This window comes from Pteropus vampyrus, unplaced genomic scaffold (genome assembly GCF_000151845.1).
Source record: "Pteropus vampyrus isolate Shadow unplaced genomic scaffold, Pvam_2.0 Scaffold347, whole genome shotgun sequence".
NCBI classification, from domain to species: Eukaryota; Metazoa; Chordata; class Mammalia; order Chiroptera; family Pteropodidae; genus Pteropus; species Pteropus vampyrus.
In genome coordinates, this window is record NW_011889128.1 from 1,528,142 (window position 1) to 1,538,781 (window position 10,640).

The window sequence follows — 10,640 nt, forward strand, 5'->3', positions numbered from 1 at the left end:
TTCTCTCTCTCTCTCTCTCTCTCTCTCTCTCTCTCTCTCTCTCTCTCACACACACACACACACACACACTCACACACAAAACCTGGGAAAAGACAGGCAAGAAGGGTCTCCTACACACATTTTTGACAAGTCAGTGAACCTCTCTGCACCTTAGTTTTCTCATCTGCACAGGTACACCTGAAGGTTTCTACTTTCTTGCTACTCACTATCAAGATTGGCATGAGGTTCAAATGAAAATTAGATGCCAAAGTACTTTGTAAACAATTAAGTGAGAAACGGTATAATTAGCTTCATTTGCCAGATGAAAGAATAGAGGCCCAGTTTTTTGGGTTTTTTTGTTTTTTTGTTTTTTTGTTTTTTTGTTTTTTTTTTGAAATAGACAATCTGCTTGTGGGTATGTCTTGTTTATGTGTAAGATTCTTTCCAGGGGTCATCTATCCACCTTTTTGTCTTGCTGTTTCTGTGTTGGCCAACACAGTGTCTTGCCTTATATGAGGCCTATGGTGCCCAATGACCAGTTGCTAACACCAGCAAAAAGGAGAGAGTCAGAGCTGCCAAGCACTTTTCTAGTTGCTACATAATAGGGAGGCAATATGACATCCTCATTAAGAGCAACTTTTTGGAGGTGAAGAGATAAAGGTTTGAATTTTGCTGTTAGCTATAAGCTACAGTATAGTATCCTCTAACATAAAATAGAGAAATACTCTCATAAGATTTTTTTCCAGTTCATTCAGTCCTCACAAAAATAAAGAGGCTTGAGATAGCACTAAAAGCAAAGAAGAAAGCCCCTGCCCCTCCCAAAGTTGAAGCCAAAGCAAAGGCTTTGAAGGCAAAGAAAGCAGAGCTGAAAGGCATCCACAGCCACAAAAAAAAAAAAAAAAAAGACACGCACGTCACCCATCTTCTGATGGCCCAAGACACTGTGCTCCCAAGGCCACCCAAACATCTTCAGAGATTGCCCCTGGGAGAACCAAGCTTGACCACTATGTCATCATCAAGTTCCCCCTGACTACTGAGTCAGCCATGAAGAAGCTAGAAGACACCATAAATTTGTGTTCATTGTGGATGTCAAGGCCAAAAAGCATCAGGTCACACAGGCTGTGGAGAAGCTCTATGACATTGATGTGGCCAAAGTCAACACCCTGATCAGGCCTGATGGAGAGAAGGCATATGTTCAACTTAACTGGCTCCTGACTATGATACTTTGGATGTTGCCAACAAAATTGGGACCATCTAAACCGAGTCCAGCTGGCTAATTCTAAATATAAAAATTTTTCACTGTAAAAAAATAAGAGGCTTTTTTTAGTTTTATCTTCATGTGTTTTCTGATAAAAATAAAACTCAATTTTTTTTTCAAATGACTTAGATTTAATTATCAAAAGCAAACTAAAGAAAGCTTATAATAGAGGATTGCATGTCAGTGCCTTTTGCAAACTGAGCTGAAACAGAAGGGCCTGAGAATGTATCCCTTCTGAACCAAGATGTCCACAGTGTCATTCTTAAAAAAAAGCAAACATCGCATTACAGAACTGGGTAACAGAAAATTAATCTGCATAATCTCCCATCAGGAAAAAGCCATCATTAACAGTTTTGCGTGTGTGTGTGTGTGTGTGTGTGTGTGTGTGTGTGTATACATACATGTAAGTATGTATTATAAACCACAGGTAAGAAATAGACACAGAAAAGTCTGGCAGTTCACTGACTCGTTTTAGTAGGGGCAAATATCAACTCTTAACCCTTACAGCAATCCTGTGAAGTGCTGATCTATGACATCTTGGCAATTCAAAGTGTGTCCCACCAGCAGCATCAGCATCACTTAGATCTTCTAGGTTATTCATGTATACCTTACACTCTACACCCCCCTGGACCTACTTGTAGAGCTGGAAAGGAAATGAGGCTAAGCTTGGGGACACCCACAGCATAGCCATTGTTGAAAGAGCTTCCCTGATATAAGCTGTGGCCACTGGCCCTCCCGATGGTATCCTCAGGGCCCCAGCCTCCAGCCTTCTCTGCCCCTGGTTATGGTTGGGGTGGAGGTGTCTGTCTCTAGTCTACTAAGATGCTGGGGTTTTGTATTGTTTTTGCTCTATTCCTTTGAAGAGCAAAAGAACAAAATGTAGGCTATGATACAAGATAAAGTAATCGTTACATGGCCCCAGGTATAAATACCAAGGTGCTCATAAGACCTGCTGCACCTGTATGAACTTCTTCAGTGAGAAAATGGAACTAATAGGACCTATCTCTCAGGGATACCATGAAGATTACAGTATGTCTGGCATATAGTCAGTGCTTAATAAATGTTAATGTTTGCTGAGTACACAATATGGTTTACAGTCCCTGACCTGTATATAATTTCTCTCCTCTAAACCCTCCACCATACTCTGCTTGAGACTATGTATTTGATTCATCTTTTTTTCCTTCCTGCCTTTCTCTCCTCGTCTTCACTAATAGAACACACACCTGCCTCACCAGTTCTCCAGTGGAACCACACTTTCACACCTCCATGCTTTTGCACATGCCATTCCTTCTGCCTATTTATCTTTCAGAGCTCAGCTATACCAAATACCTCCACATCCAACACTCCTACTTCTCAGCAGAGCTGGTCCCTACTTTCTCTGTGCTACACCACATATCATGCTAAAGCTTATCTTCTCTCCTCTAGGAGCTGGTCGTTGTCGGCTAAGCAAGATGGGAGCTGGCCGGCGTCCACCTCCAGCTCGAGTAAGGGTGGCTGTGCGACTGCGGCCATTTGTGGATGAAACAGCTGGAGCAAATGGTACCTTCTGTGTACGGGGCCTGGACAGCTGTTCTCTAGAGATCGCCAACTGGAGGAACCATCAGGAGACTCTCAAATATCAGTAAGGTTCAGGCCACTCTACCTTCCTATCTTTCTCCTAGGCCTGCTCAGTAAGGTTCAGGCCACTCTACCTTCCTATCTTTCTCCTAGGCCTGCTCACAGTATCACTTGCCCACATAATTTCTCAGACCTGCTTCCTCAGGATCCTTGCTCCTTCCTTTGCATGCTTTGTTCCCCATGCCTTCATTTGTTCACTCAGGAAATGTTCACAGATACACATTGTGACAGGTCCTCTGTAGGATACTGTGGGGAAAAACTGGAGGTTGAATCAAACATATGTTACACATTTACAGTCTTGTGGGGGAAATAGGCACAAAGTAGGAGGGAGCAGCAAAGGTGAGAAGGGGAGCCCAAATAGGATCTAGGGAAGTTGTGGGAAGGGTGGGGGGAACATAAACCAACCAACTGACCCAGGCTGCAGCTGGGTGGTGTCAGAGAAGACCACCCAGATTTGAGGACAGAACTCACAAGGGCAGCTACTTTAAAATTCCATTGGAGATTTAAAATTCAGACTTCTTGCTCTGTTATTTTAGGCCAGAAGGTGGCAAACTACAGTCTGCAGGTCAAATCTGACCAGACATCTTTACAAATAAAACTTTATTGGAACTTAACCATGCTCATTTATTTACATATTGTCTATGACTGCTTTCTGACTACAATGGTAGAATTGAGTAGTTTTGAAAGGAAACGTGGTCCAGAAAGCCTACAATATTTACTATCTGGCTTTTTACAGAAAAAGATTACTAGCCTTGTTCTAGGTCCTTGATAGTTTGGCTTCACTTTCTTTTCAGCCTCATCCACCCAATACATGCTGTACTCCACTTACACTAATCATCGCTGTGGCCTTAGTCACAGCTTCTCCACCAGAGTGCTGTGAATGGCCTATGGGTGTGTTGAGTTTCATCTAGTCATAAGCAGCATCCTCTATTTACTCCATCATGGTGTACAAATATTACATTCTGTATGTACTGTGATGTGAAAAAGATTGGGAAGCCCTGCCCTTTCATACTATGTCTTGTCTGTGTGCTATTTTTTATACTTAGAATATCTTTCTGTGGCAAAATCTTCCTTCTTTGAGCAGAATCAGTTACTCCTTCTAGTGCATTCTCATCTTTGTTTTCTGAATCACAGCAAAATATGGGTATCTATCCATTTCATCAGACTACAGAACTCCCATGAGCAGGGACATCAGAGTCGTCTCTGTATTTCTAACGCCTATGCAGGGACTGGGATGGAATAGGTGTTTGGTGGGTGCTTTCTAAGGTCTGTATAAGAAAAGGGATAGAGACTTTTAAATCTGAGGCCAGTATTATCCTCTAGGTCTGGGTGAGAAGGGAACCATTCACTAATTCTCTGCTTTTTTCCTGTCTGCAGGTTTGATGCCTTCTATGGGGAGAGAAGCTCTCAGCAGGACATCTATGCAGGATCAGTACAGCCCATCCTAAGGCACTTGCTGGAAGGGCAGAATGCCAGTGTGCTTGCCTATGGGCCCACAGGGGCAGGTAAGAGAGTCAGACAGGGAATAGCTATGGGTCAGAAAGGGCTAGTGAGTGGGGAGGAAAAATCTCACAGCTCTCTCCACTCTTTCCCCAGGGAAGACACACACAATGCTGGGCAGCCCAGAGCAACCTGGAGTGATTCCCCGGGCTCTCATGGACCTCCTACAGCTCACAAGGGAGGAAGGCGCTGAGGGCCGGCCATGGACCCTCTCTGTCACTATGTCTTACTTAGAGATCTACCAGGAAAAGGTGAGGCCCTGCTCTGGTTGGGGAGGGAATAGATGAAGGGTCAAAATAAGACCCAGCTGTGCTCTAACAAGGAGCTAAGACCTGGAAAGAGGTTGAAGTTGCAGATGGTACAACTGAGAATCCAGCAGAGAAAAGGAGACTGATCCCCAGGAAATAAACAGCCTGTACTGGAAAATTGGCCCTATCTCTGACTGCTCCAACAGGTATTAGACCTCTTGGACCCTGCATCAGGAGACCTGGTGATCCGAGAAGACTGTCGAGGAAACATCCTGATTCCGGGCCTCACACAGAAGCCAATCACTAGCTTTGCTGATTTTGAGCGGCATTTCCTGCCAGCTAGTCGAAATCGGACTGTAGGAGCTACCCGGCTCAACCAGCGTTCCTCTCGCAGTCATGCGGTGCTTTTGGTTAAGGTGAGGCCCACAGACGGGTAAGGACCTGGGAAGCCCGTTGGGCCTGAGCTAAGCCTGGGGCCCTTGCCCTTACCCTTCAGGTGGATCAGCGGGAACGTTTGGCCCCATTTCGCCAGCGGGAGGGGAAACTCTACCTGATTGATTTGGCCGGCTCAGAGGACAACCGGCGCACAGGCAACAAGGGCCTGCGGCTGAAGGAGAGCGGAGCCATCAACACCTCCCTCTTTGTGCTGGGCAAGGTGGTGGATGCGCTGAACCAGGGCCTCCCTCGTGTGCCTTACCGGGACAGCAAGCTCACTCGCTTGTTGCAGGTCAGGCTACCCATCTCGGCAAAAGGGGCTAGAGAAGGGAGTTCTCAGGTCTGCTGGGGGTGGATGAGGAACAGTAGTCAAGGAATGGAAGTATGGGGTTTCTGACTAGCCCATCTGCCCAATCCCCATCCCTCAGGACTCTCTGGGTGGCTCAGCACACAGCATCCTCATTGCCAACATTGCCCCCGAGAGATGCTTCTACCTAGACACAGTCTCTGCACTCAACTTTGCTGCCAGGTCAAAGGAGGTGATTAATCGACCTTTTACCAATGAGAGCCTACAGCTTCATGGTGAGGACTGGGGTTGGCAGGAGTGGAAAGGCCAGGTCTGGACAACTGGGGAGTATGCTGAATCTATCAAGCAGTAGCACAGAGGTTGACAACCCCTGCCCCATCTTTCCGTAGTCTTGGCACCTGTTAAACTATCTCAGAAAGAACAGCTAGGCCCTTCAGAGGCAAAGAAAACCCGAGGCCCCGAGGAAGAGGAGATTGGGAATCCTGAGCCCCCAGCACTTCTAGCTTCTGCCTCCCAGAAATTCAGGTGAGCAGAGGGAAAGGGGCCTTGGGCATATTCCCTTTCCTGTTATTTCTGGGTTCGGTGCAGAGCAGTAGTAGGTTTAGCCTGTCAGACCCTTGAGCTGCAAACCTGTTCGTCTCCTGGATGCTGCTGGGGCCCTAGAGAAGCCTAGGGCATCTCGCCCCCTCGCTTTCCATTTTCCAGGCCCTTTAAGCAGTCAACAAAATCTTACATTTTGGTGTAGTTGTTTCAAGGAAAGCATTTTTGTTTCTGGCTCAAAGAATAATCTAGATCAGGTCTTTCAAGTCCAGAGGATAAGAACAAAGCAAAGGAGACAGATGGAGACATCTTTACTGAGACCTCTCAGTCTGTGTATTAGAGTCCAACCCCTCCATGACTCCAAGGAGCAAGTTTCTGTCCTGAAATTGCTCTGCTTCTACTCTCGCTGCAAACAAAGCCTCTCTAAACTGAGTCTCTTCTGTGTGTGCCCTCTCTCCCTGGTTCTGATAGCCCCACCTCATGGCCCAGTACATACTAACCCTCAGGTCACCTCTGTTTGGCGGTCTTGCTTTCTGTGTCTCGCCACCTGGCACTCCCTAACTCCAAGGAACCAGTTGCAGTTTTAACCTTCTCCTGTTTCTACTCAGTCCCAAATAAAGCCTCTCTAAACTCTGTAAGTCCCAAGACTGCTGAACACAGGTGAAGTGAGGAGGCCCAGGATTAGTGTACACTTTGGTCCAGGGAGCTATTGAGGAAGAATGACGTACATTACATAAAAAGGTGCTCGTTCACTCAGAAACCCACTTTCAATGTTATCCTCAAAGCATTTGTCAGCGGTCCCCTCTCCTATGTGCACGAACTCAGAAATACGTACACACTTGCACATCTGTATTACAGATCGGTACTCAAGGGTAAGCTCAGAGATGGGACACAGCAGATCTAGTCAGCCTTTCCCTTCAGGGGCCTCACGTTTCAGTAAGAGAAATAAGACAAGAACCTCGGTATATGATGCAAGGTAGGTGGTACACAGAGCAATGAGGAGGAGCTACTTGTTCTGTGAGAGCCAGGAAAGGAGAAGTGACTTCTAATCTTAACCCATATTTTCTGATCCTGTCCCTCCTAGGCACTTGCACACAAAGAACAGGGCAGGCTGTTTCTGAGAAGCTAGTTCAGAGCGTAGGAAAGAAGATTCACAATCAAGCTGGGCATCATGGGAAAGGTGGCATCAAACTGACTCGGAATGATAATTGAGATCAGATGTAAGGGGGAAATTTCCAGACAGAAGGAACAAATGTTAGGCATTATTATGCTCAGATTAAGTCAGGACTCTGCTTGAATAGGCCTTTCTTGCTGCCTACAGAGAGGAAAGGTTTGGCATTGAGGTCTTCAGTGGCTTTCAAAGCCCTGCTGAAATGACCTCTGTGAAGCTTCCTTAACTGCTCCTCCAAATGGACAACCATACAGGCTCCAAATACCTAGAACTCAGGTGTTCGTTAAATGCTTGTTCTCATCTGATCTCTTGGCATCCCTGAGAGGTTACTTGGACGAGTACGATCGATTCCCACACTGTACCCAGAGAGTCTGGATTACTTGCTCAGAGTCGTCTAACAAATTAATACCAGGGTTCTAGAACTACATGATACACTAAATTAAGGAAGGCATGATGAGGGGAATCCTGCTGCTGAAGAGGGTGATGAGGGAAGAGGTAGGTGGAGAATAACCTCTGTCTGCTCAGCCCCCTACAGAAGCTAAGTAACATGGACCCGGCCATGCTAAAGCACCTCCTGAGCTTGGACCGTTTGCTGGGCTCCCAGGGGACCCAGGGGACCCCTCTACTGAGCACCCCGAGGCGAGAGCGGATGGTGCTCATGAAGACAGTGGAGGAAAAGGATTTGGAGATTGAAGTAAGTGTTGGAGAGGTGGGAGCTGGGATTCCTACTGGCCTTGAGAAGTAATCCAAGGATCTTCTGAAAGGGAAGGACACTGAAAGGTTGGACCAGCATCCAGTTTTCATCTAACACTGGAATCTCTCAGTTTTTCAGCTTCTGCTTGAATGTCTTTAATGTGCCTGAGCTTTGAAAAATAATTGAGATCAGATGTGAGGAGGTGAGCGGAAAAAAATTCCCAGCTCTCAAGTTAGGACTCTGCTTGAACAGTCCTTCCCTTCAGTGTTTCAAAAAGAGGCTTGTCACACCTCTGGGCAGCCCCGATCATTAGAAAGCCCTGAATTATAGTGGGCTCCAGTTGTCTCTCCCATTGGTCCTCACTTTGCCCTCTAGGGCCTTGGAACCCTGCACACTCACTTTCCTAATCCGCTGTCCTTCAAGCTATCCTAAAGTTGGTTCTGGGTCACATCTCTCCCTGATCCTTTCCAACAGAGGCTTAAGATGAAGCAAAAAGAACTGGAAGCCAAGGTACTGGCCCAGGAAGCTGTGGACCCAAAAGAGAAAGAGAAACGATCTCCCACAATGCACCAACCCCTTGCCTGCCGCACAGTCACAGTAGCTAAGCCCCTTAAGAAGGCTGTGGTGATACCCCTACAACTAAGTAAGTTTGGCTATGAGAGCCAGGAGGGACCAGATAACTTCTCAGGAGGGAGGAGATGTTAGCCACAGCAATCCTCATGCCCTCCCACCATATGCCAGCTCAAGGGAAGCATGAGGAATATCTGAAATAGAGCTAATGCTCTGTTCTCAGGTGTTTAGTACTAGTACAATGAGGTAGACGGACAAGTGCATGATTATCATGCAGGACGAACTGAGGTTACTTTCAAATACTGGTATAAGAAAGGTCATGTTGAAACACAGCAAGAGGTTAACTTGGGGTGGAGAAGAATTGGGGAATCAGAAATGGGAGAACCAAGTGGCTACCAGGGAGAGTGAAAAGTAGCTTCCATAATGACTCCAGTTCACAATTCTTGCTTTCAGTACAGGAGCAGGCAGCATCTCCAAATGTTGACATACATATCCTGAAGAAAAGCCGCAAGAGAAAGGTGAGCTTAGAAGTAGTGAGCTCTAGTGGGAGACCACTAGCCATGGAGTTGCACAACTTGTCAGAACATTTATCAGCTATTTACAACTTCTCCAAGTTGCTTTCCCTCTAAATACAAAGATATCTCACATGGCATTTAGGATGAAAAATAGTGATATGAATGTACATAGAGTGGTTGTCTACTGTAACTTTCCTTCCTGATGGCTCTCACTCTCAGTAACTACTTACTAGTAAGGTGTGTAGCCTGGGTCCTGCCCTCTACACATAGGAAAACATGACTAAACACTCAAGAAATGAAACAACACTGGAAGAATTGCCTTAAACACTGAGATGGTATGGATGAGGGAGGTACTATTCGAGTGCCTTCTATGTGCTTTTCTAGCGGTGAAAGGCAGCATTTTCTTTTTTAGAAATGAGGGACCATTTCTAAAGAACTATGTGCTTTACATTAACTCATTTGACCCTCACAGCAACTCTATTACCATTCTTTCACAATTTGGATAAAGTGAGAATCAGTCCAGTGACCAGAGGTAAGAGTTTTTGGACAGACACTTGACAGGAAGGACAGTAGGGAAAGAGGCTGGAGAGAGCGCGGAAGGTATCTGCTGTTAGGTTTCCATCCTTGGCAGAAGAACCCAGAGCAGTTAGCTGCTGTGAGCTGAACATCAAACTACCGTTTTTGTCATTCACTTCCCCCTGCCTCATAGCTGGAGTGCCTGAATGGCTCAGAGCCGTTGGAGAAGGCTGAGGACTGCTGGGAGCTCCAGATCAGCCCAGAGCTACTGGTCAATGGGCGTCAAAAAATATTAAATCTGCTTAACGAAGGCTCAGCCCGGGATCTGCGTAGCCTGCAGCGCATTGGCCAAAAAAAGGCCCAGCTCATCGTGGGCTGGAGGAAGCTCCATGGCCCCTTCAGTCAGGTAATGGCCCATGAAGGGCAGCCCTGGAATGGAGTTGGATTTGTGGGGAATAGTCTGGTGGCCCATAGACTCCCCCCACGCCCATCGTTGTTGTCCTGCCAGGTGGAAGACCTGGAACGGGTGAAAGTAATGTCAGGGAAACAGCTGGAGTCATTCCTGAAGGTGAGCTTATGGCTTGGCCCCCTCCTCTTCCCAGCTTGAACCCTGACCCGAGTCTAACGCTGCTCTCCCCTTCTTTCCTGTTGCAGGCGAACATCCTGGGTCTCGCCGCCGCGGGTCAGCATTGTGGCCCTTCCTGACTACCGCTTCTCTATTTCGTGTGTGTGTGTCCTATATTTAGTATAAATGCGTTTCAACTCCGTTGCTTCAGCCTGATTCTTGGGACTTGGGGCGGGGCCAGGGGTATAATTGCCCTTGGGACGGGCCACAAGCTCCGTGGGCTAACTCCTTTGGGCGCCATCTTTGGGAAAATATGAAGCAGCGCAGGATTGTAAATAAACCGCCCGAAGGGGAAAGGACGGTGGCCGATAGGAACCAAAAACCTAACACGAAAGCCCGAGGACAACGACCGTTATGCGGGAGCGCGCTTTGAGTTTAGCCCCGCCCCATCCGTACCCCCGGCGCGCGCACCTCTTCTCCCGCTCAACGACAGCGGTTTTGTGCGCGTGCGCGCGAAATAACGGCCACTGGCGGAGGGAGGAGGGGGGTGGAATCTTTGAAGTGGGGGGAGAGAAGCCGCCTTGTCTCCCTCGCGCCCACCACCTGCGCCATCGTTAGCCAATCAGCGGCCGTCTCAGGGGTCTCGCACTTGGGACGACTCGGGCTGCTGGGTGGCTCCTCCGCACCTCCTCCCGCTAGAATCCCTCGTACCTCCCCCCCTCCCG

General features: G+C 47.3%; 1 protein-coding gene across 1 annotated transcript in view; it reads left to right on the plus strand.

Annotated features, from left to right (window-relative positions):
• KIF22 (kinesin family member 22) overlaps positions 1–10,119 on the plus strand; it is a 13,749-nt gene extending 3,630 nt beyond the window's left edge. Inside the window, exons 2-14 of the mRNA XM_011378687.2 lie at positions 2,663–2,858; positions 4,232–4,359; positions 4,451–4,605; positions 4,809–5,018; positions 5,099–5,329; positions 5,466–5,619; positions 5,734–5,869; positions 7,581–7,749; positions 8,224–8,392; positions 8,773–8,837; positions 9,544–9,756; positions 9,859–9,918; positions 10,005–10,119. Coding sequence (XP_011376989.1) covers positions 2,663–2,858; positions 4,232–4,359; positions 4,451–4,605; positions 4,809–5,018; positions 5,099–5,329; positions 5,466–5,619; positions 5,734–5,869; positions 7,581–7,749; positions 8,224–8,392; positions 8,773–8,837; positions 9,544–9,756; positions 9,859–9,918; positions 10,005–10,055 — 1,937 coding nt within the window. The 3' untranslated portion in view covers positions 10,056–10,119. The remainder of the gene's footprint in view (positions 1–2,662; positions 2,859–4,231; positions 4,360–4,450; positions 4,606–4,808; positions 5,019–5,098; positions 5,330–5,465; positions 5,620–5,733; positions 5,870–7,580; positions 7,750–8,223; positions 8,393–8,772; positions 8,838–9,543; positions 9,757–9,858; positions 9,919–10,004) is intronic.
• Positions 10,120–10,640: the final 521 nt, after the last annotated feature.